Below are 26,285 nucleotides of genomic sequence, written 5' to 3' on the forward strand. Positions count from 1 at the left end.
ACAGCACCATCTCTAGGTCATCAGGTGAATCACACAATATTAGCATTTTGTCTGGTGTCTGTTGAAAGTAGCCTACTGTAGCCGAATGACAATCATTTTTCAATACAATAATCTTCAACAGACCACAGCAAATAGTGTGAGATGATTTGAGGTTGGAGGAAAAATAAATGAATGATATTGACCTAAACTGTAGGCTACATACAGTAGAACTATTATTTGACCACAATCTCGACAGGGCCTCGACCTTCGGCTTCTTCACCTGCGGGATCGTCTGAGACCAGCCACCCGGAAAACCGATGAAACTGAGGAATATTTCTGTCTGTAATAAAGCCCTTTTGTGGGTTAAAACTCATTCTGATTGGCTGGGCCTGGCTCCCCAGTGGGTGGGGTTGATTAAGGCTTCATTTATTTATTTAAATTCACTGATTTCCTTATATGACCTGTAACCCGTTAAATTGTTGCATTTATATTTTTGTTCAGTATATATAGTACCAGTCAAAAGTTTGGACACACCTACTCTTTCAAGGGTTTAGAGAAAAACCCTTGATTGAGTAGGTGTGGCCAAACTTTTGACTGGTACTGTATATATAAAGAAAGACAACACCCATTATAAAGAAAGACAACACCCATTATTTAAATGGCAACAATTTAGCACTCTATACCATCAGGTCAAATACTGTAACTCAGCAACCTTCAACCTATGGTGAATGATTTATATCCTGATGGGAGTGGTCTCTTCCAGAATGACAATGCCCGAGTCCACGAGAGGTCACTGAATGGTTGAATGAGCATGAAAACAATGTAAACCATATGCCATGCCCATCTAAATCACCAGAGGGGTATTCCAGAAAGCCAGATTAGTGACTTAGCGAGATCTGTCAAACCAGAATTTGTGTAAACTCCAGAAAGAGAGCTTGAAAGGGAGCCTGATCAGAAACCATAGCAACAAATTTTCTGAAGCAAACCTACCTACTAGGTTAACTTGATCTCAGCCTGTCCTGGTGAATAAATACGGGACTTCTCCGCCAATCAGATTCATGTTTGTCACTATGGCTTGTCCCTTCTTGGAAAATCCACTTGACATTGGCACCTGCATTGTTCCCCGTGCTTTACAAAGGGAACACATTATTGGACCTCGAATATACCCTTTAGATCAGGGGTACCCCACTCTTACCCTACGTGGTCTGAAGCATGCTGGCATTATGTTCTACCTACTTTTTCCATATTTTGTTATGTTACAGCCTTATTGATTACATTGTCCCAAACCCCTATCAATCTACACACAATACCCCATAATGACAAAGCAAAAACTGGTTTTTAGATTTTTTTGCAAATATATAAAAAATAAACTGAACTATCACAATTACATAAGTATTCAGACCCTTTACTCAGTACTTTGTTGAAGCACCTTTGGAAGCGATTATAACCTTGAATCATCGTGTGTATGGCGCTACAAGCTTGGCAAATCTGTATTTGGGGAGTTTCTCCCATTCATCTCTGCAATTCTTCTCAAACTCTGTCAGATTGGATGGGGAGCATCACTCTACAGCTGTTTTCAGGTCTCTCCAGAGGTGTTTCACCGGGTTAAAGTCGGGGCTGTGGCTGGGCCACTCAAGTACTTGGCTGTGTGCTTAGGGTCATTGTCCTGTTGGAAGGTGAACCATCAACCCAGTCTGAAGTCCTGAGCACTCTGGAGCAGGTTTTCATCAAGGATCTCGCTGTACTTTGACCCGTTCATCTTTCCATCGATCCTGACTAGTCTCCCAGTCCCTGCCGCTGAAAAATATCACCACAGCATGATGCTCCCACCACCATGCTTCACCGTAGGGATGGTGCCAGTTTTCCTCCAGACGTGACGATAGGCATTCAGGCCATAGAGCTCAATCTAGGTTTAATCAGACCAGAAAATATTGTTTCTCATGGTCAGAGTACTTTAGGTGCCTTTAGGCAAAATCCATGCGGGATGTCATGTTCCTTTTACTGAGAAATGGCTTCCGTCTGGCCACTCTATCATAAAGGCTTGATTAGTGGAGTGCTGCAGAGAAGGTTATCCTTCTGAAAGGTTCTCCCATCTCCACAGAGGAACTCTGGAGCTCTGTCAGAGTGACCAACGGGTTCTTGGTCACCTCCCTGACCAAGGCCCTTCTCCCCGGTTTGCTCAGTTTGGCTGGGCGGCCAGCTCTAGGAAGAGTCTTGGTGGTTCCAAACTTCTTCCATTTAAGAATGATGGAGGCCACTGTGTTCTTGGGGACCTTCAATGCTTTCAGACATGTTTTGGTACCCTTCCTCAGATCTGTGCCTCGACACAATCCTGTCCCGGAGTTCTATGCACAATTCCTTGGACCTCATGGCTTGGTTTTTGCTCTGACATGTACTGTCAACTGTGGGACCTTATATAGACAGGTGTGTGCCTTTCCAAATCATGTCCAATCAATTGAATTTAGCACAGGTGGACTCCAATCAAGTTGTAGATACATCACATCTCAAGGATGATCAATGGAAACAGGATGCACATGAGCTCCATTGAGTCTCATAGCAAAGGGTCTGAATACTTATGTAAATAAGGTCATGTTTTCACTTTGTCCTTATGGGGTATTGTGTGTAGATTGATGAGGATTTTTTACAATCCATTTTAGAAGAAGGCTGAAAAGTAACAAAATGTGTCAAATGTGAAGGGGTCTGAATACTTTCCGAATGCACTGTATATAGCAAATGTAAATCAACGCGGTTTCATTTTGACTGCTATACAAAATATGTGTATTGCTTTGTGATTTCTTTGCCGCTGGAAGTTTCCTGTACAATGTGGGCGATGCTGAACTACACTGAACAAAAATATAAACGCAACATGTAAAGTGTTGGTCCCATGTTTCATGAACTGAAATAAAAGATCCCAGAAATGTTCCATATGCACAAAAAGCTTATTTCTATCAAATGCTGTGCACAAATTTGTTTACATTCCTGCTAGTGAGCATTTCTCCTTTGCCAAGATAATCCATCCAATTGACAGGTGTGGCATATCAAGAAGTGGATTAAACAGCATGATCATTACACCTTGTGCTGGGGACAATAAAAGACCACTCTAAAATGTGCAGTTTTGTCACACAACACAATGCAATTGACATTCTGACTGCAGGAATGTCCACCAGAGAATTTAATGTCCATTTCTCTACCATAACCGGCCTCAAATGTCGTTTTAGAGAATTTGGGAGTACATCCAACAAGTCTCACAACCGCAGACCATGTGTATGGGGTCGTGTGGGCAAGCAGTTTGCTGATGTCAACGCTGTGAACAGAATACCCCATGGTGGCAGTGGGGTTATGGTATGAGTAGGTATAAGCTACTGACAACGAACACAATTGCATTTTATCACGGCAATTTTAACTTCACAGATCTTCATTGTAAAGGGTTTTAACACCGTTTCCCATGCTTGTTCAATGAACCATAAACAATTAATGAACATGCACCTGCTGAACGGTCGTTAAGACACGAAAAGCTTACAGACGGTAGGCAATTAAGGTCACAGTTGTGAAAACTTAGGACACTAAGAGTACTGGCTCTGAAAAAAGAAAAGATGAAAAAGAAGACCAAAACAAAGATGCCCAGGGTCCCTGCTCATCTGCGTGAATGTGCATTAGGCATGCTGCAAGGAGGAATGAGGACTGCAGATGTGGCCAGGGCAATACATTGCAATGTCCGTACTGTGAGACGCCCAAGACAGCGCTAGAGCGAGACAGGATGGATAGCTGATCGTCCTCGCAGTGGCAGACCAACATCACACCTGCGAGACAGGTACAGGATGGCAACAACAACTGCCCGAGTTACACCAGGAACACACAATCCCTCCATCAGTGTTCAGACTGTCCGCAATAGGCTGGGAGAAGCTGGACTGAGGGCTTGTAGGCCTGTTGTCTGATGAGGACCTGCCTTACATCACTGGCAACAACATCGCCTATGGTCACAAACCCACCGTCGCTGGATCAGACAGGACTGGCAAAAAGTGCTCTTCAATGACGACTTGCGGTTTTGCCTCACCAGGGGTGATTGTCGGATTCACGTTTATCGTCGAAAGAATGAGCATTACACCGAGGCCTTTACTCTGGAGCGGGATCGATTTAGAGGTGGAGGGTCCGTCATGGTCTGGAACGGTGTGTCACAGCATCATCGGACTGAGCTTGTTGTCATTGCAGGCAATCTCAACGCTGTGCGTTACAAGGAAGATATCCTCCTCCCTCATGTGGTATCCTTCCTGCAGGCTCATCCTGACATGACCCTCCAGCATGACAATGCCACCAGCCATACTGTCCGTTCTGTGCGTGATTTCCTGCAAGACAGGAATGTCAGTGTTCTGCCATGGCCAGCGAAGAGCCCGGATCTCAATCCCATTGAGCACGTCTGGGACCTGTTGAATCGGAGGGTGAGGGCTAGGGCCATTCCCCCCAGAAATGTCCTGGAACTTGCAGGTGCCTTGGTGGAAGAGTGGGGTAACATCTCACAGTAAGAACTGGCAAATCTGATGCAGTCCATGAGGAGGAGATGCACTGCAGTACTTAATGCAGCTAGTGGCCACACCAGTTACTGACTGTTACTTTTGATTTTGACCCCCCCCCCCCTTTGTTCAGGGACACATTCAATTTCTGTTTGTCACATGTCTGTGGAACTTGTTCAGTTTATGTCTCAGTTGTTGAACCTTGTTATGATCAAACAAATATTTATACATTTACAAATGAACGCAGTTGACAGTGAGAGGACATTTTTTTTGCTGAGTTTATTACACCCATTTAAAAAAATGCGTACAAGCACAGGAGGTTGGATGGGGATTTGCTTTCCACAGGAGGTCCCGTGAAAAAAATGGGTCCACCTATGGAAAGCAAATCCCCATCCAACTGATTTGTTCTGGCATGGTATGATGAGTTGTGCATTTATTCTGTCTGCAATTTTCTGCCAGGCTCCCTCTCTGGTTTTTGCAGCAGCGGATGTATGATTTTTTTGGGAACAAATGTCAACCTCCTTGTAGTATGTTGTTACAATTGTTTCTTGTTCTAGATTGGTGAAATATTGGGCTCTATCTTTTGACTCCATATCTATTGTTTTTTATGCCATCGATATGAAGGCCTTTTTGATTGTTGCTGCACGCGTCAGTTGTCAGAAAAACCAATCTGTGTTTCGCTTAGCCAAATAGTTCAGGCTAAGCAGCAGCCGTTCTGGAACCAAGAAATATGGTTAAGACAATCCGGATATTTTCAGGAAATCTTGAATTTGTTAAACCATCTTTCTGTAATATCCTCTGATCTTAAACCAATTGAACACTTATGGCAAATATTTTTTTATAACTAAACCAATATAGAACATAGCCTGTCGTTTCCAATGGGAACAAATGAGTCATAGTGGGCAGAACAAGCAAGGAGGTGGGCAGAGCCAAGCATGAGCTAGTGAGATCCTATTGGCCCGTTCTAGCATACATTTTCATATTTCTGTTAGAGAATGCCTACTCTGTGAAGTGAGCGTGTGCAATAACTCAATTCACCATTGCACTCCTAAACAACACCATTTTGTTTACAACTTTAGCAAAGGGTAAAGTCTACAAAGCTTAGTCCACTCTGTTCATAGCCAATTATAGTTCTGGGAACAAAAAACTGCATTGAGATCAAATATTTAATCAAGAAAACATGCGGAATGTAGGTCAAAATCCATCTCCTTCCTTCTCCCACTGCCGGGCCAGTGGGCTTCCTCTCGGTAGTGAGTGGAACATCCTGTGAAATATCTGTCTTATTGTTCTATCTGTGATTATGGGAGATTTGGAGGGGTATCCTATGAAGGAAGCTAGATCGATCTCAAGGTTATCTAAAGCTAACTAGCTTCAGTTCGCTTCACATTCCAGTTCAGGCTTCATCCTTACTTTGATGGTGGATCATGCTGCCCTGGAGCAGAGGGGTATCCTACGAAGTAGGTTTGAGGAGTAAGCAGGTAACTTTGGTCAACTGAGTTAAATTCAGGATAACCGGTCATTTGAAAGTGGCTCACCTTTTAGCCAGGTCAATTTCTATGGCAATGAATCCTTCAGAACTAACCTTCCAAAGGCTAACTCACGGCTACCTCCACTTAGCCTGAATGAAATGACTGAGCTGTAAATTGAGGACTAATTATATCAGATTCCCTCCAGCTTGCAAAGATTTCATCATTCCCTTCATTTGAGGAAGATGACTGATTCCATATTTTATTAATCGCATGTATTTTGTGTAAACAAATACACATCATATTACACATTTAGTAATGACAGAATGCATTTTAAACTTCACACACAGTAACACTTGTATGACTTAATGAATAAACAAATATTGATAGGAGTGGGGAAAAACATTTGCTTGTGCATTGATAAGCACACCAAAGACTTTATTTTTTATTTCACCTTTATTTAACCAGGTAGGCAAGTTGAGAACAAGTTCTCATTTACAATTGCGACCTGGCCAAGATAATGCAAAGCAGTTCGACACATACAACGACACAGAGTTACACATGGAGTAAAACAAACATACAGTCAATAAATAATACAGTATAAACAGTCTATATATGATGTGAGCAAATGAGGTGAGATAAGGGAGGTAAAGGCAAAAAAAAGGCCATGGTGGCAAAGTAAATACAATATAGCAAGTAAAACACTGGAATGGTAGATTTGCAGTGGAAGAATGTGCAAAGTAGAAATAAAAATAATGGGGTGCAAAGGAGCAAAATAAATAAATAAAATAAATACAGTAGGGAAAGAGAGAGAGTTGTTTGGGCTAAATTATAGTTGGGCTATGTACAGGTGCAGTAATCTGTAAGCTGTTTTGACAGTTGGTGCTTAAAGCTAGTGAGGGAGATAAGTGTTTCCAGTTTCAGAGATTTTTGTAGTTCGTTCCAGTCATTGGCAGCAGAGAACTGAAAGGAGAGGCGGCCAAACAAAGAATTGGTTTTGGGGGTGACCAGAGAGATATACCTGCTGGAGTGCGTGCTACAGGTGGGTGATGCTATTTTGACCAGTGAGCTGAGATAAGGGGGGACTTTACCTAGCAGGGTCTTGTAGATGACATGGAGGCAGTGGGTTTGGCAACGAGTATGAATCGAGGGCCAGCCAACGAGAGCGTACAGGTCGCAATGGTGGGTAGTTTATGGGGCTTTGGTGCCAAAACAGATTGCACTGTGATAGACTGCATCCAAGTAGTTGAGTAGGGTATTGGAGGCTGTTTTGTAAATGACATCGCCAAAGTCGAGGATTGGTAGGATGGTCAGTTTTACAAGGGTATGTTTGGCAGCATGAGTGAAGGATGCTTTGTTGCGAAATAGGAAGCCAATTCTAGATTTAACTTTGGATTGGAGATGTTTGATGTGGGTCTGGAAGGAGAGTTTACAGTCTAACCAGACACCTAGGTATTTGTAGTTGTCCACGTATTCTAAGTCAGAGCCGTCCAGAGTAGTGATGTTGGACAGGCGGGCAGGTGCAGGCAGCGATCGGTTGAAGAGCATGCATTTAGTTTTACTTGTATTTAAGAGCAATTGGAGGCCACGGAAGGAGAGTTGTATGGCATTGAAGCTTGCCTGGAGGGTTGTTAACACAGTGTCCAAAGAATGGCCAGAAGTATACCGAATGGTGTTGTCTGCGTAGAGGTGGATCAGAGACTCACAAGCAGCAAGAGCGACATCATTGATGTATACAGAGAAGAGAGTCGGTCCAAGAATTGAACCCTGTGGCACCCCCATAGAGACTGCCAGAGGTCCGGACAGCAGACCCTCCGATTTGACACACTGAACTCTATCAGAGAAGTAGTTGGTGAACCAGGCGAGGCAATCATTTGAGAAACCAAGGCTGTCGAGTCTGCCGATGAGGATATGGTGATTGACAGAGTCGAAAGCCTTGGCCAGATCAATGAATACAGCTGCACAGTAATGTTTCTTATCGATGGCGGTTAAGATGTCGTTTAGGACCTTGAGCGTGGCTGAGGTGCACCCATGACCAGCTCTGAAACCAGATTGCATAGCAGAGAAGGTATGGTGAGATTCTAAATGGTCGGTAATCTGTTTGTTGACTTGGCTTTCAAAGACCTTAGAAAGGCAGGGTAGGATAGATATAGGTCTGTAGCAGTTTGGGTCAAGAGTGTCCCCCCCTTTGAAGAGGGGGATGACCGCAGCTCCTTTCCAATCTTTGGGAATCTCAGACGACACGAAAGAGAGGTTGAACAGGCTAGTAAATGGGGTGGCAACAATTTCGGCAGATAATTTTAGAAAGAAGGGGTCCAGATTGTCTAGCCCGGCTGATTTGTAGGGGTCCAGATTTTGCAGCTCTTTCAGAACATCAGCTGACTGGATTTGGGAGAAAGAGAAATGGGGAAGGCTTGGGCGAGTTGCTGTGGGGGGTGCAGTGCTGTTGACCGGGGTAGGAGTAGCCAGGTGGAAAGGAAAGAATGGCCAGCCGTAGAAAAATGCTTATTGAAATTCTCAATTATAGTGGATTTATCAGTGGTGACAGTATTTCCTATCTTCAGTGCAGTGGGCAGCTGGGAGGAGGTGTTCTTATTCTCCATGGACTTTACAGTGTCCCAGAACTTTTTTGAGTTAGTTTTGCAGGAAGCAAATTTCTGCTTGAAAAAGCTAGCCTTGGCTTTTCTAACTGCCTGTGTATAATGGTTTCTAGCTTCCCTGAACAGCTGCATATTACGGGGGCTGTTCGATGCTAATGCAGAACGCCATAGGATGTTTTTGTGTTGGTTAAGGGCAGTCAGGTTTGGGGCATGCTTATTTAAGATGGTTAGGAAGCCATTTAAAAAAAAAACAGGCATCCTCTACTGACGGGATGAGATCAATATCCTTCCAGGATACCCCAGCCAGGTCGATTAGAAAGGCCTGCTCGCTGAAGTGTTTCAGGGAGCATTTGACAGTGATGAGTGGAGGTCGTTTGACCGATGACCCATTACGGATGCAGGCAATGAGGCAGTGATCGCTGAGATCTTGGTTGAAGACAGCAGAGGTGTATTTAGAGGGCAAGTTGGTTAGGATGATATCTATGAGGGTGACCGTGTTTAAGGCTTTGGGGAGGTACCTGGTAGGTTCATTGATAATTTGTGTGAGATTGAGGGCATCAAGCTTAGATTGTAGGATGGCTGGGGTGTTAAGCATGTTCCAGTTTTGGTCGCCTAGCAGCACGAGCTCTGAAGATAGATGGGGAGCAATCAGTTTGCATATGGTGTCCAGAGCACAGCTGGGGGCAGAGGGTGGTCTATAGCATGTGGCAACGGTGAGAGACTTGTTTTTAGAGAGGTGGATTTTTAAAAGTAGAAGTTCAAATTGTTTGGGTACAGACCTGGATAGGACAGAACTCTGCAGGCTCTCTTTGCAGTAGATTGCAACACCGCCCCCTTTGGCAGTTCTATCTTGTCTGAAAATGTTGTAGTTTGGGATGAAAATTACAGAATTTTTGGTGGTCTTCCTAAGCCAGGATTCAGACACAGCTAGAACATCCGTGTTGGCAGAGTGTGCTAAAGCAGTGAATAAAACAAACTTAGGGAGCAGGCTTCTAATGTTAACATGCATGAAACCAAGGCTATTACGGTTACAGAAGTCATCAAAAGAGAGCGCCTGGGGAATAGGAGTGGAGCTAGGCACTGCAGGGCCTGGATTCACCTCTATATCGCCAGAGGAACAGAGGAGGAGTGGGATAAGGGTACGGCTAAAAGCAATAAGAATTGGTCGTCTAGAATGTCTGGAACAGAGAGTAAAAGGAGGTTTCTGGGGGCGATAAAATAGCTTCAAGGTATAATGTACAGACAAAGGTATGGTAGGATGTGAATACAGTGGAGGTAAACCTAGTTATTGAGTGATGAGAGAGATATTGTCTCTAGAAACATAATTGAAACCAGGAGATGTCATCGCATGTGTGGGTGGTGGAACTAATAGGTTGGATAAGGTATAGTGAGCAGGACTAGAGGCTCTACAGTGAAATAAGCCAATAAACACTAACCAGAACAGCAATGGACAAGGCATATTGACATCAAGGAGAGGCATGAGAGGAGTGATCAAAAGGGTCAAAGTTACCATGCTAACTCCTCGAACCAGCATTTTAGTATACCCCTCTGGAGCTGCGCCTGAAATGAAGTCACCCAGTAAAATACTACTTGAGGAAGTCTAAAACTTATTCTAAATTCACCTTACCTTTACATTTTGACAGACTCACTAAAATAGTGAACATTTTTAGCACCAATTGGTAGCTTTAAAAATCTGATATTGTATATTATTTAGGGTTAGGAAAGTATTCATGAATAATACAAAAAAACGGTTTGGAGAGCTTTTATGCACAAAATATATAGGAGGATCAAAGATAGTGGTTTGATTCATGCAGAAAGTTGCCATATTCAGTTGATACAATGATTAAATATTAGAAGGTGAGAAAAGTGTACAATAGGGGTTTAACAGTAGTCCTATAAATCTACCCTAATAATCATAAATCAACTGTAGGTTTGACGCTATACGTCATTTGCGCATGGCTACGAAGCCTACAGACTCCAAATATCATCCCTGAAAAGGTCATAAAGCCAGCATTTCATAAACTTCACTGTGGAAAAGGTGATACATTATGTTAATATGCTTCACTTTGCTGCCATATGACTGGTGTCACATATGTCTCCAGGTAAAATAGATCTAAAACAATTGTTATTTAGATTTACAATCCCCTTCCCCAAATAGTTGACTCATTTACCTAGCTCTTATCAATTTGTAAATTACAGTGCATGGAGAATTGTGTTAATTCCATCGGGGAAAAGAAAGATGTCGTTTCACTTGGAACCGGCAGGTTGCTGGACTTTATTAATTGCACGTTATTTTATCAGTTACCTGTACATCCCCCTAGCTTTCGGAACAAGTATTAACCCAAACAAATTTTATTACAGAAGAATTTATTGAAAAGGTGCAATAAAAACAACATTATTGATAAGACAACTCAAAATGCAGTTTAAGCAATCCACATGCAAACAGTGACTCAAATCATAAAGTATTGCGAATTCCCAGTGCAAAAAAATTCTTAATTCAACTAATTTCAACTAATTTCCAGCATATCAGGACATGAATGATTTTATGTTAAACCGCATAATTCAAGCACTACGGTGAAACCAATTGTTCATGATTTAACACAAAATATTACAGATAAGAATTACTCTCCAGTCCGTCACGTAGCGATGTGATAAAATGGAGACATGATTATTGGGGCCATGATGTCTACAAAAACCAGTTGGACAACTTGAATCAGATGTCTGGTTAAACAATAGGCCCTATTATAAATTACTCATTGCCCATGAAAACACAATGGGATGAACACATGCAAATTAAATTACAGGTAGTGCGGAGCAATTAAAATTATAGTAAAGTAATATGAATAATGGTTAATAAATGTTAAGCAGTAATGGGCAGTCACTACCAACATTGGACTTTTATTCATGGTTAGATTTTGTGTTACAGCACAGGTCTTATTTTCACAATTTGGACATTAATTCACTTTGCAAAGCTAATAAACATGTGTGAGCAGCATTTTGTATTCCTAGTTGAATTAGTTAGGGGGCGTAAACAATGTACAAACCTTTTTTACATTTGAATTTCAATAGCTCCTTGGTCATGTGACCTTCTGACTTCAAACAAGGTTCAGAATGTACACTCAGTGGGCCTACACATTGCACACCCTTCAGTTTGTCCATTTTCATCTCAAACGATTTTACATTAAGTTGCCTGCTCTACACCCCTGAAGGACAGTGTCACACACACCTATTCACTTGGGCCTTCCTGACCTCCAGGCAGGCCCCCTATTGACCTGGTGACCTCTGATTCCTGGTCTCTAGGCCTATACTCTCTGCCTGCCCTCTCCCTGGGCCCGAGTGTGGATCGCTTACTCCCTGGAACTACAGACCTCCACACCTACTCTCCCTACCCGGTCAACACCCCTTTCCCTTGGCTTACTCCCTGGAATTACTAAAACGTCTACAGTCCCGCTGTCGAAACAGGCTCTGTGCACGTGGTCATTCAAAAACAGGCTCTGGGTGATCCGCCCGCTTTTTTCTGCTGTCCCCACACCAACATCCATGGCCTGAGTGCTCGAGGGCTGACTTTCAATAGATTGCAGCGAGTGAGCTGCTCTGCTTCATACAAATCCCTGGGCATGGATGGTACTACCCACAGACGTAGGCCTCCCTCCCCAGACAAGCTGGAGATGCCTCTCCCCACTTCGAAGGGCATGAGCCAGATCCATGCAATGCCCTATCACTGCAGGGCCATTGGGTCTAGTCTCCTCTACGCTCACTAGGACTTGAGGTGACCTCGCCACCTACAATGCGTGGGGCAGGCGAGCGCCATAGCTGGAGAGATCCGCGAGAAGGGCCCGGCGCGCTTCCAGAGTTTCCGCCACCAGTCCGCCGACGGACACCATCCCAACACGCAGCCCCTTGCGAGACCACAAGATGGACCACACAATTAAATGGTGGTGAGAGGAGGGTGACGGAGGGACTGCTCCCCCAGCTGCGGTTCGAGCCCAGCCCCACTTCGCACCCCAGCTTGACCGACCCAGCCCTTAGAGCCAATCCTTATCCCGAAGTTACAGATCTTTTTTGCCAACTTCCCTTACCTACATTGTTAAAACATGCCAGAGGCTGTTCACCTTGGGGACCTGCTGCGGATATAGTAAAGTAATATTGCCCGGCGTGAGATTTACACCCTCTCCCCCAGACTTTCAAGAGCCAGGGAGAGCTCACCGAATGCCGCCGAAACAGCAACGCTTTCCAGGGCTTGGGCCCCTCCCTCGTGGCAAACCCATTCCAGGGCTCCCGCCAGCTTCTCCGGGATCGGCCGCATTACCGCACTGGATGCCTCGTGGCGCCCGTCTCCACCAGTCCGTGGACATTCTGAAAGTAGTTTGAGGTCAGTCTGTCACATTACCAAGGAGAAATTGAAATGATAAAGTTTGAAAAATTACATGTAAAATCATGTGAGATGTAAATGGATAAACTAAAGAGTGTGCAATATACAAGGGTAGTCATTGGACATTCTGAATCTTGTTTGAAGTCAGGTCACATGACCAAGGAGCTAATGAAATTAGAACATTTTAAAGAGCTATTGAAATGTGAAAAAATGTGATTTGTCACGGTTGACCGTTCCTAACTGCGGTTGCTGGATGTAAGGAAAACTACAGGCGGATATCCGTTGAATATCCAACCTGAAGCTGTCTTTACCTTGGTCGGAGTGACTTGTTTGATGGGAACTCAGTGGGGGACACTGCACTCACTAACTTAAAGGTATCATACAGTATTTATATATATATATATATATATATATATATATATATTTTTTTTTTTACTTGGGGAAAGAAAAAAAACTTAACATTCCTTAAAAAAAAAGTCTAAACCTCAGAGGCAGTTTTAAAAGAGCAGAAAGAGGGCAGTCACTGTTAGATACATGTAGCTTTTTCAGCAAATAAATGAACTACTGTGCCTTAAATTGAATCTAACAGCCCTAGGCACAAAGCATGACAGGCTTGTTAGAAGTACATGCCTCTGACATATAGAGCAAAGCCTTTACCAAGACTACCATGATGTTAAGGCTTCTCCAAGTACCATGACAATCACCAGAGGAAATTAATAGTATTCTTTATCAAATGACTTGGTAGAAGAATGTGCAGTACAGTCAGCCAAAATATGTTCCTTGGAAAGAATGAAGCACAAGCAGTCCTCGGGTTCAGTGTCACAATGATCATTATTCTCCAAGTGGAGAATCAAACAAGCATGAAGCATCCAGTGGTCCACATTTTGTAAGAATGCTGGTCAGGTGACTTGGACCCATGAGTACAAGTAGTATTTGAAAACATTTAAAAAAGCAATTTTTGTCCAAATGCAGTAACCAACTTCATTCACAAACTTAGGAATACTTACCATGACAAACAGTTGACTAGATAACCTTTGTCCTCCCCAGTAAGTTTCTGTGCATTTTTGGTGAAAGGTCACAGTCCCCTTTGAAGGAAAAATCTTTTTTTTATTTTTTTAATGTAAAAAGTTTAAAAATAAATAAAAGTTGCACTAAGGAGTCTAGTGTTCCCTTTTCCTGCATCCCCCACCAGAGGGCAAAGCTGGGAGGCATTCAAACAACATCTTCACTCTCCCATGAATCCTGCCTATGGTGGAGTTTGTACTTTTGTCAAGATTCAATCTCATTGTGAATGTGACTGTAGCCGTCGGAGGGATCACGTTGCCGACAAAGCACAGCGAGCAGGAGGACGATAAGGAGGAAGAGCAAACAGCCACAAACTGCTAGTCCGATGACCACCTCTGATGATTGGACCAGAGACAGAGAAAGACACAGTAGATATGTCAAACACACATTATTAGTCATTCCATGCCAAATCAGCAAGCCATGACACCCACCATCTCAGAATGTTCTGAAGTAGTTTCTGCAGTTAGAAACGTAAGATAACCATTCCTGCAACTTTATTTTGTTGAAATATAATTTGATCTCTGAAAAATGCAGCTAATTGCACCCACAAATTGGCAATTTTAATTTTATTGGATTCATATAATATATTTAATAAATATAGTACCCAACATATGATTTGGTCCAAACGTCTTCCTACCAATGTGTAAAACATGAGAAATCACCCCCAAAAATAGTATTGAACTGCAACTTGAGTATTGTTTTGTCATTATATGTCATCCCAGTGAATTTGGTAGTGTACTTCCCACCAGTTCAGGTAAATTAGTCATTAAAGTTATTTGTTTTATGTCCCATCATACATAATGGTATTACCAGGAACTCTGTACAGCTTTAACTTACTCTTGAAAGTTGTAATAGTAGAATGCACAAGGTGCAATTTCAAAATTGGATAGAGCATTATCAGTTATTGCATACCTTAGAGAGCTATATATGACTTGACTCCACCAACAAGAGGGGTGTGAACAGTGCTTATGCCCATAGAAATAGATTTGGCACTCACATGCGCACATGTGAGTGCCTGCTCACATCAAAGAAAAATGTATTCTTTTGTTGGGGTGGTATTGGTGTGGAGGGGCTCTATAGGTGGCTTTTGACAATTGTTTTGAATAGCTTACTCATTGATAGGAAGAAGTTTGGTCCAAATTGGATGCGAGGTACTATATAGAATATATGCACCCTATCAATAGGAGAAAAATGGCCAATTTAGGTGCAATTAATTAGGTTAATTTCTCAGAGATCAAATTACATCTCAACAAAATAATGTTGAATGAATGCTTATCTGTTTCTAACTACAGAAACCGTTTGAGAACAATCTGAGACGGTAGGTTTCAAAATCCTCTTTCTTTGCACCATTTTAATTAAAGGGATACCGTCGGGATTTTGGCAATGAGGCCCTTTATCTACTTCCCCAGAGTCAGGTGAACTCGTGGATACCATGTTTATGTATCGGTGTCCAGTATGAAGGAAGTTCGAGGTAGTTTCGCAAGCCAATGCTAACTGGCGTTAGCGCAATGACTGGAAGTCTATGGGTAATGCTAGTTTGCAACTTCCTTCAAAATACACACAGAGACAGAAAGAAAATGGTAGCCACGAGTTCATCTGACACTGGAGAGGTAGATAAACGGCCTCTGGCAAAATCCCGAAGTATCCCTTATTCAACACATTCTATTGCTTCGAGGCTCTTTTTCAAACGGCCCATGTTACTCCCATCATACCTGTATCCTTTGTAGGAGACTCAACCATGCACTCCTTGTCCCAATCCTCTGGGATGGATGGTTTGGTGAGGCGCACAAAGTCCTCCAGGGGACAGAAGAGGTCACAGCTAGGTATAGCCAGTTGGTAAGGCACTCTTGTGGTGTCATTGCGATAAAACATGGCCACTGTGAATGATCTAGATGGGATAGACTCTATATTAGACTGACAGCAGATCTCAATCAGATATAAGCACCAGTCAAAAGTTTGGACACCTACTCATTCAAGGTATTTATTTGTACTATTTTCTACATTGTAGAATAATAGTAAAGACATCAAAACTATGAAATAACCCATATGGAATCATGTAGTAACCAAAAAATATATTTGAGATTAGCCACCCTTTTCCTTGATGACAGCTTTGCACACTCTTGGCATTTTCTCAACCAGCTTCATGAGGTAGTCACCTGGAATGCATTTCAATGAACAGGTGTACCTCGTTAAAAGTTAACTTGTGATATTTCTTTCCTTCTTAATGCGTTTGAGCCAATCAGTTGTGTTGTGTCAAGGTAGGGGTGGTATACAGAAGATAGCCCTATTTGGTAAAAGACCAAGTCCATATTATGGCAAGAACAGCTCAAATAAGCAAAGAGAAACAGTCCATCATTACTTTAAGACATGAAGGTCAGTCAATCCGGGATAATTTCAAGAACTTTGAAAGTTTCTTCAAGTGCAGTCACAAAAACCCAGGGTTACCTTTGCTACAGAGGATATGTTCATTAGAGTTTCCAGCCTCAGAAATTGCAGCCCAAATAAATGGTTCAGAGTTCAAGTAACAGAAAAATCTCAACATCAACTGTTCAGAGTCTGCGTGAAATCAGGCCTTCATGGTCAAATTGCTGCAAAGAAACAACCAGTAGTCGTATAACTTTTTTTGGTTACTATATGACTCCATGTGTTTTCTTCACTATTATTCTACAATGTAGAAAATAGTAAAAATAAAGAAAAACCCTTGAACGAGTAGGTGTTAAACATGACTGGTACTGAATTTTTTATTTTATTTGACCAAACGTTGCTTATCTAAGCCAGTTCACAAGATAACACAGTATAATATAACTACACACAGTTTGGTATAGCTATTAACAAGGGTCTTATTCCATCACAGCACAACCTACCCGTTGTCCTCCTGATAGAGTTCAAATATGTGGCAGGAGGCATAGGGCGGCTGCTTTCCATTGAAGATACTCAAACTTGACTGCAGAGCCACAATGGTGGTGTCATGCTGAAAAGTAACAAAAGACTCATGCATTCGGCACATTTTGCCACGGGGCATAGAGAAAATGTGGCCGTTTTACGTTTGCTGCAATTCTACACATTTTGCCATAAGAGAAAATGTTTGCAGTTGTTAATATGATAACTGATGAGCAATGGCCCCACCCAGACAGTAATTTGTCCATGCTTACTACAAGTTTAGTTAACTTTCAATCCCCCCCAAAAATGTGCTGACATGGGCTAATTGAGTGACAGCTACAAAAATAGGGGCTGCCGGTCGCATGGGCCACCAGTTGCCCGTCCCTGCATTAGATGAACAATTTGCAGCAAACAGTCCAAGGCATCCACGTAAAAATGAGATCATGCACAAGATTTAAAAGCTTACCGCAGAGAGCATCATCATCTTCAGACGGCGATTGGAGTCGGGAAGTGCAGACTCCGAGATGTTATTTACAATGCTACCCAAGAGGACACCTATTTGATGGAGTAGTAAAAGCCTATAGTTAGCAGTTAAGTAGACAATGAGAAGATTTACCATCTCTTATCTCATTCCTATTGCCATTACATAAAACATTAGCTGACATCAATGGTGGTTGTGGGGCTAGTCTTCATCTCGATGATGTGCAAAGTCGTTTAATCGTTTGAGATGAGCGTACTAAGCGAAAGATTTAGGAATGCATATTCAAATCTTTAAACGCTTTCATATTTGAGGGCCATATGATGAAATGCAATAACTAAACAGAGTGGCTGCCAATACAATTTTTCTGGACCCCTCTTCCTGACAGCTGAAGGTCCCAAAGCTTCTGAACATGTGCGCGATCCTCTACTTTACACACAGCCTGTACTCTACTCGTAGAGCACAGGCTTCTCTGGCAAATGGTGCCTATCTACTAAAGTAAGATCAAAGCTGAATCAATGTCTGCAAGAGCGCATAATGATGGTATTATATTCAATTCTGTTATGTAGAATACTATTGTATAACATTACTGTAAGACAATAAACACCACCTCATTGTGCAAATGGTCACATTTCTCTCATGTGGCCAAAACCCAACAGCACACACCACAAGACAAAATGTGTGCTTTGACTGAAATATGTTAAAACAATATTCTCAAAAAATGTGCTCACTGTAGGCTACTTCAAGAAGAGCTAAATGCTTATCCCCATGAATCTGATTGAGATCAAATGGTTGGTATGCAGATGCTGCTTGGACGTTTCACCAGTAAAACCTGAATAATTATAATGTCATGATTGACAGAGAGGGTGACCACAAATATTTGCGCGTAAAGTAGAGGTGACGAAACATGAACAAAATGTGATTCGGAATCTTCAGGGCCCATTTTTTATTTTTTTTAAGTTATCCGGATTTCGGCAAATCGGATAGGAATAACGCATTAAAATAGAACAGGAGTCTCTATTCATCTGTTCTATTCATTCCATACATTTAAACCTATCCGACAGGTGAAATCCAGATAGAACTTTTGAAAAAAAAAAAATGGAAAAAATAAATAAAACTGGGCCGAGGTGTGGGGAAAAGGAAACCAGGGAAGTGGGACGGGACAGTTACCTCCGACAGCAGCCTTGGCCATCACTAAATAGCACATGCAAAAGGAAATGTAGATAGCTAAGCTGAAACACGTTTCTGTCCTTCCCATTCTGACAGTACCTCCTTGGAGACGGCTTTTCTCCTGATGCTTGTAGACCTCAAACAGGATTTCAAAGCCAAAGTCTTTGAGCTTCCTCAGATCATCCATGATCTCAGGGGTCACCCAGTCAGGAGCGGTCATGTTGTGCCTTGCCTGAAATGCCATATATGGAGAACAAAAACCCCCAATATGCTCATGACACTGAATCAAGGTGAAACTACACAACAATGTTAGTAAGATAATAATACCATTCAATCTACATGCGTCCGTCTCTAAAGTAAAATAGTATGATACTGCTACCATTACAGTGTAGAACAGCCAATAAAACAAGGTTAACAATATAACCAATGAAATTAAAGTAGGTATAGGGAACATTTCTTGATATACAAAAAAATTGTTTTAATCTGGCTGGAGACAATGAATGACCACATTGCTGCCTTTGTGTCTCCCCAGCCCTTCCCAAATGTTTCTACATGGCAGGTTTATTTTAGCTGACCCGAGTAAAGCATGACTTCCCTCACGTCGCAACGGTCACAAGGCTGAGTAGCCACAGGGTCACAGTTGTGTTTTCACTTCCATAAACAACTGTGGTTCCTTCGCTAGCTAAAACATTGGCTGTAGGAACATTTCACAACCTAACTTAAAAGTTTAACATGGACTCAATCTGCATGATTTATGGCAAACTGTACAGTGGAAATTCTGTAATGTTTTGCAAAATATTCTACATTGATAGTAAGCAAAGTGATACAACTATAAGGAATTATAGCCAAACTCAGGACCCTGTCAAAGAATTTGTAGAAATCCAAATAACTTCACAGATCTTCATTGTAAAGGGTTTAAAACACGGTTTCCCATTGTTTGTTCAATGAACCATAAACAATTAATGAACATGCACTTGTGGAACAGTCATTAAGACACTAACAGTTTACAATTAAGGTCACAGTTATGAAAACTTAGGACACTAAAGAGGCATTTCTACTGACTTTGAAAAACACCAAAAGAAAGAGGCCCAGGGTCCCTGCTCATCTGCGTGAACGTGCCTTAGGCATGCTGCAAGGAGGCATGAGGACTGTAGATGTGGCCAGGGCAATAAATTGCAATGTCCGTACCGTGAGACGCCTAAGACAGCGCTATAAGGAGACGGATAGCTGATCGTCCTCGCAGTGGCAGACCACGTAACACCTGCACAGGATCGGTACATCCGAACATCACACCTGCGGGACAGATACAGGATGGCAACAACTGCCCGAGTTACACCAGGATCGCACAATCCCTCCATCAGTGCTCAGACTGTTCGCAATAGGCTGAGAGAGGCTGGACTGAGGGCTTGTAGGCCTGTTGTCTGGTGAGGACCTGCCTTACATCACCGGCAACGGGCACAAACCCACCATCGCTGGATCAGACAGGACTGGCAAAAAAAGCTATACACTGACGAGTTGCGGTTTTGTCTCACCAGGGGTGATGGTCAGATTGGCGTTTATCGTTGAAGGAATGAGCGTTACACCGAGGCCTGTACTCTGGAGAGAGATTGATTGGGAGGTGGAGGGTCCGTCATGGTCTGGGGCGGTGCGTCACAGCATCATCGGACTGAGCTTGTTGTCATTGCAGGCAATCTCAACGCTGTGCGTTACAGGGAAGATATCCTCCTCCCTCATGTGGTACCCTTCCTGCAGGCTCATCCTGACATGACCCTCCAGCATGACAATGCCACCAGCCATACTGCTCGTTCTGTGCATGATTTCCTGCAAGACAGGAATGTCAGTGTTCTACCATGGCCAGCGAAGAGCCCGGATCTCAATCCCATTGAGCACGTCTGGGACCTGTTGGATCGGAGGGTGAGGGATAGGGCCATTCCCCCCAGAAATGTCCAGGAACTTGCAGGTGCCTTGGTGGAAGAGTGGGGTAACATCTCACAGCAAGAACGGGCAAATCTGGTGCAGTCCATGAGGAGGAGATGCACTGCAGTACTTAATGCAGCTGGTGACTGTTACATTTGACCCCCACTTTGTTCAGGGACACATTATTCCATGTCTGTTAGTCACATGTCTGTGGAACTTGTTCAGTTTGTCTCTGTTGTTGAATCTTGTTATGTTCATACAAATATTTACACATGTTAAGTTTGAAAAGAAACGCAGTTGACAGTGAGAGGACATGTCTATTTTTTTCTGGGTTTATTGTTGGTAAGACGCTGCTTACCTCACAGAACAGGGTGTCATGGACACTCCAAACAGTCTCAATGGTGGTGTTCTTCAGACCAGTTTTCTCCCGTACCGTCGCTATTAGATCCTGTAAAAGCAAAGGATCAAACAATGATAATCTAGACAAGGGGCATTCAAAGTTAAGATTGTCGACACAGCTTTGACAGCTCAACATGTGTGGTTGGCAAGTGAGGGAGAAGAAATTCAAAACAAGGTAGAAACAAGGCAACGGCAAACATGTTGTCCCCCACAAGTGATGCTGCACCCCCCTAGGCCAATCCGTGCAATTTTGAAAATGATGGATCTCTAAGGCAAAACGCATCATTCAGCAAAGTTTTGTCAATATCGGGCCAGTGCTATCTGAGATATCACGTGGGTTAGCTAGATACATATCCCTGAACATGTGTGCCAAAAGATCAGACGGAGTAAAATTGATCTAGCACCACTGTGTTCGATATGAATGTTCTTGTACATGTTGTGTCTTGACAGTGTTTGCAATGTGTAATAAAGTGTTACAACAAATATCCTTGACTGATTTACAGTGCATTCATAAAGTTCAGACCCCACAACTTTCTCCACATTTTCTTAAATTACAGCCTTTTTCTAAAATGTATGAAGTTTGATGAAGTAGTACCCCCCCCCCCCCCCCCCCCCCAATCAATCTACACAAAATACCCATAATGACAAAGCATTTTTTGTTGTTGTTGAAATGTTAGCTAATTTATTAAAACTGAAATATCACATTTACTTAAGTATTCAGACCCTTTACTCAGTACTTTGTTGAAGTACCTTTGGCAACGATTACAGCCTTGAGTCTTCTTGGGTATGACACTACAAGCTTGGCACACCTGTATTTGGATAGATTCTCCCATTCTTCTCTGCAGACCCTCTTAAGCTCTGTCAGGTTGGATGGGGAGCATCGCTGCACAGCTATTTTCAGGTCTCTTCAGAGATATTCGGTTGGGTTCAAGTCCGGGCTCTGGCCGGGCCACTCAAGGACTTTCAGAGACTTGTCCCAAAGCCACTCCTGCGTTGTCTTGGCTGGGTGCTTGGGGTCGTTGTACTGTTGGAAGGTGAACCTTAGTCCCAGTCTGAAGTCCTGAGAGCTCTGAAGGTTTTCATCCAGGATCTCTCTGTACTTTGCTCCATTCATCTTTGCCTCAATCCTGACTGGTCTCCCAGTCCCTGCCACTGAAAAATGTCTCCACAGCATGATGCTGTCACCCCCATGCTTCGCCGTAGGGATGGTGCCAGGTTTCCTCCAGACGTGACGCTTGGCATTCAGGCTAAAGAATTCAATCAGACCAGAGAATCTTGTTTCTCTCATGGTTGAGTCCTTTAGGTGCCTTTTGGCAAACTCCAAGCGGGATGTCACATGCCTTTTACTGAGTTGTGGTTTCCATCTCGCCACTCTAACATAAAGGCCTGATTGGTGGAGTCCTGCAGAGATGGATGTCCTTCTGGAAGGTTCTCCCATCTTCACAGAGGAACTCTGGAGCGCTGTCAGAGTGACCATCCGGTTCTTGGTCACCTCCTTGACCAAGGCCCTTCTCCCCCGATTGCTCAGTTTGGCCGGGCGGCCAGCTCTAGAACGAGTCTTGGTGGTTCCAAACTAATTCCATTTAAGAATGATGGCGGTGGTTCCAAACTAATTCCATTCAAGAATGATGGAAGCCATGGTGTTCCTCAGGACCTTCAAATGCTTCATAAATGTTTTGGTACCCTTCCCTAGATCTGTGCCTTGACACAATCCTGTCTCAGAGCTCTACAGACAAGTCATTTGACCTCATGGCTTGGTTTTTGCACTGTCAACTGTGGGACCTTATATAGACCGACCGGTGTTTGCCTTTCCAAATCATGGCCAATCAATTGAATTTACCACAGGTGGACTCCAATCAAGTTGTAGAAACATCAACGATGATCAATGGAAACAGGATGCATCTAAGCTCAATTTCTAGTCTCATAGCAAAGGGTCTGAGTAGTTATGTAAATAAGGTATGTGTTTATTTTTAATACAGTTGCCAATTTTCATTATGGGGTAGTGTGGAGATTGTTAAGGATTCCCCAAAAAAATTCTCATCCATTTTAGAATAAGAATACAATTTTTAAGATGAGGACAAAGTCAATGGATCTGAATACTTTCCGAATGCACTGTATATGCATTTATGAGCCAGACCATGCCCATGTGAATGTTTACTGGTCAATAGCGGCCATGTTGTTTTAGGTACTAGTCTGGAAAGTATTGCATTGAGAAACCTTTGTCCATAGTTGCCACATCAAGTTTTGTGAAGATCGGCCATTCGGTGCCAGAAGAGTAGCGTTTTTAGTGTTTTTCTAAATAGTGGAAAATCCACCATGGCGGACCCATGGTCCGCCATGGTGGCACCTATGAGAATTTCATGACTTTAGTTCAAGCGGGGTTAGGGGCGTGATGAATCTAAAGATGAATTGTGAAGACTCAAACCATAGCAGACAGTTAATGATAAGGTAATCACATTTCATAAGAATAAGTCTCGAGCCTCATTAGCCAGTCATCACCTTAATTCCAGTGACTGCAGTGCCACTTACTTTGTATAGAAATGTCATGTTGAGGTACTTTTCTGTGCGTTCAGTCTCAATCATGAGGATTTTATAACGAGGGCAACCCGGAATGGGAAATGACAAAAGCTGAAATAGATAGACATTTTAGATGTGTACATTAGTATGGAGGTAGCCAAAACGTATTATTTAAAACAAAATCATATTCAGAATGTATTTATTTTGTGGCTGTTGTCCATCTTTGGATATCACCCAAGACCTCATCATCCTGCTCACCCTCTCCTCATCCAGGGGTACAGTGTGAACAGGAATAGGCTGCCACTCCAGTGATGGGTTGAAGACCTGTGACCCATTGGGAGGGTACAATCCTGCCAGGTTGGCCTCTGCACTCATCAAGGTCCGGTCATAGTCTGTGCTCCTCACAGAAATCTAGACAAAGAACAATAGGAGGTAGTGGTTATCATTGAAACAAGATGCTTCCTTTTGCAGTTCAGTGGCTACAGCCTTGAGCTGGTTTTACTTGGATTTCTTCTTCTTAAACCTTTATTTAACTAGGCAAGTCAGTTAAGAACAAATACTTATTTACAATGACGGCCTACCCCGGCCAAACCCGAGCGACGCTGGGCCAATTGTGTGCCGCCCTATAGGCCTCCCAATCACGGCCAGATGTTATACAGCCTGGATTCGAACCAGGGACTGTAGTGACACCTCTTGCAATAAGATGCAGTGCATTAGACCACTGCGCCACTCAGGAGCCTAGTGCATTTTTGGAAGAGTCCACAGTTTGTTTAACCTGGGCAATACACATGATCCAATTTGCATTTCTAATTTAAATGAGTCTGAGACCATCATAGTTTCAACAAGGAACTAAACCATAAATTACCTCATGTCGGTCATAGGTGTCATTTAGAAAACCCTGATAGCGTTTCCGCAGCACCTGTCCCAGCTCAAAGTGCTGCCTCATTCCTTCCTGTAGAGATCCCAGAAATGGTGTGCTATTAGTACAGCAAGAACCACACCCGTCAGTGCACCTCATGCTTGGGTATCAGTTTGTTTGAGGGAACATTCCACTCAGTGTCATGCTAAACATTGCTTTCGCATGACACGGAGTACAAAGACAGGTTCTGGGTTTCAGGCTAGTGTAATTCAGTACTTTATCATTTTTTTAACTTTACCTGCGAGAGCTGTCCAAAGCCCTGTGGCCAAGAGCTCTCCTGGTAGCGATCAGTGGGGTAGGCTTTGACTGGGGATCGGTCACCATGGCGGTAGAGCTAGGTAAAAAATAAAAAAATCCCAAACATTTCATTCTAGGCAAGTGACAAACTGGTTGGACTAGCCTTTCCCATGTCCAGCACAAGCAGGATCCTACACCACAATTAGGCTAAACTCAAATCAACGTGTATTTTGTCTTGCATTAACATTGCCACACTTACTAGAGCAAAGTCAACATAGCAACAATCCAGTGTTGATGTTCATCCAATAACTTATCTTCTTTGTGACCTTATTTGTCAGGTAGTTAACGTTACGTGAAATAGTCATTGGGGTCACATAGAAGCTTGTACAGCCCTAAAAAAAAAAAAAAACAGGCAACAGTGAAACCGTATTAGCTTAACGTTATCTAGATAACGTTACACAGCACTAACTGTCCAGACTCGATAACGTTTACCAGGCTAGCCTATTGCAAAACAATGTTGCTAGCTAACGTCAGTTCCTCTTTTGGTAACATTACATATTCCAGCTAGCTATGTTAGTTAGAGTTAGTAAGTAGCTAACTTTGCCAGTTCACTTATTGTGTAACATAAAGAGAAGAATGACCGTCAGAGACGACTGCGTATCAAGCCAGTTTACGTTAAAACGAACACGACACACCGCTAGTTAGCACACACACAAGTTAATGCTAGCTGGCGAACTTCAGCTAAACAAGTCAACTTGCAAATCAACCGTATGATTTTTAATTTAACCAGGTAAGCTAGTTGAGAACAAGTTCTCATTTACAACTGCGACCTGGCCAAGATAAAGCACAGCAGTGCGACACAAACATCACAGAGTTACACATGGGTTAAACAACCGTACAGTCAATAACACATACAAAAACATCAAGTCTATACACAGTGTGTGCAAATGACGTGAGGTGGTAAGGCCATAATAGCGAAGTAATTACAATTTAGCAAATTAACACTGGGGTGATAGATGAGCAGATGGTGATGTGCAAGTAGAAATACTGGTGTGCAAAAGAGCAGAAAAGTAAATAAAAACAATATGGGGATGAGGTAGGGAGATTGGGTGGGCTATTTTACAGATGGGCTATGTACAGCTGCAGCGATCAGGTTAGCTACTCAGATTGCTGATGTTTAAAGTTAGTGAGGGAAATATAAGTCTCCAGCTTCAGCGATTCTTTTCTAGCTAACAGCTTACTCACCACCGTTACAAATGTCAGTCTTCGGTCTCCAACAACTTTACCTAAAACAGCGAACATTGTCAATAGAAGCAGTACAGTGGAGTCCATCATCAACGTCCGGTTACTTGAACACATTAGCTATATAAAACAACCTTCAAAATATATTTGTAAACTTCTTCTTCGAGGAGGTTGACCGGCGGTTGGCATCCAATATGTTGCATTACCGCCACCTACTAGACTGGAGTACAACTCCCTTATACTTTGCTTGAAATAAATAAACAAACAAATACCCGACCATTTAACACTACACTCAAATTTTTTTTTTTAATGTAATACAATTAAAATAACACCACCCTACTCCACTATTTAACCCTCCTGTTGTGTTCTTTTCATGTTAACTATTTCTGTGTTCCCGGTCCAAAATGACCACCCCATTATAGCTGTTTATAAATCCATAATAATACATATATTATATATAGTAAGAAAAAGCATAATGTATGGATTATTTTGACTATAACAAATACTCAGATGAAAGATGGTGCTATTTATCACAG

General features: G+C 42.6%; 1 protein-coding gene across 3 annotated transcripts; it reads right to left on the minus strand.

The window, feature by feature from the left end:
• Nucleotides 1-10,903: 10,903 nt before the first annotated feature.
• LOC109895533 (lysosomal acid phosphatase-like) lies at nt 10,904-25,929 on the minus strand. Of its 3 annotated transcripts, none has more exons than XM_031830696.1 (12): nt 25,753-25,898; nt 24,767-24,899; nt 24,509-24,604; nt 24,217-24,303; nt 23,610-23,762; nt 23,364-23,462; nt 20,794-20,883; nt 18,618-18,750; nt 17,337-17,425; nt 16,855-16,961; nt 15,703-15,878; nt 10,904-14,325 (listed from the first exon to the last, which is right to left on the minus strand). In XM_031830696.1, the coding sequence occupies exons 4-12, from the start codon at nt 24,295-24,297 to the stop codon at nt 14,195-14,197; spliced, it is 1,059 nt and encodes a 352-aa protein (XP_031686556.1). In that variant the 5' UTR covers nt 24,298-24,303; nt 24,509-24,604; nt 24,767-24,899; nt 25,753-25,898; the 3' UTR covers nt 10,904-14,194. The 3 variants fall into 3 exon arrangements, with proteins under 3 accessions (XP_031686556.1, XP_031686555.1, XP_020344851.1); XM_031830695.1 differs by lacking the exon at nt 24,767-24,899 and having other exon boundaries at nt 10,904-12,909; nt 13,933-14,325; nt 25,753-25,867; XM_020489262.2 differs by lacking the exon at nt 24,767-24,899 and having other exon boundaries at nt 25,753-25,929.
• Between the last annotated feature and the right edge of the window lie 356 nt (nt 25,930-26,285).

This window comes from Oncorhynchus kisutch, linkage group LG8 (genome assembly GCF_002021735.2).
Source record: "Oncorhynchus kisutch isolate 150728-3 linkage group LG8, Okis_V2, whole genome shotgun sequence".
Classification (NCBI taxonomy): Eukaryota; Metazoa; Chordata; class Actinopteri; order Salmoniformes; family Salmonidae; genus Oncorhynchus; species Oncorhynchus kisutch.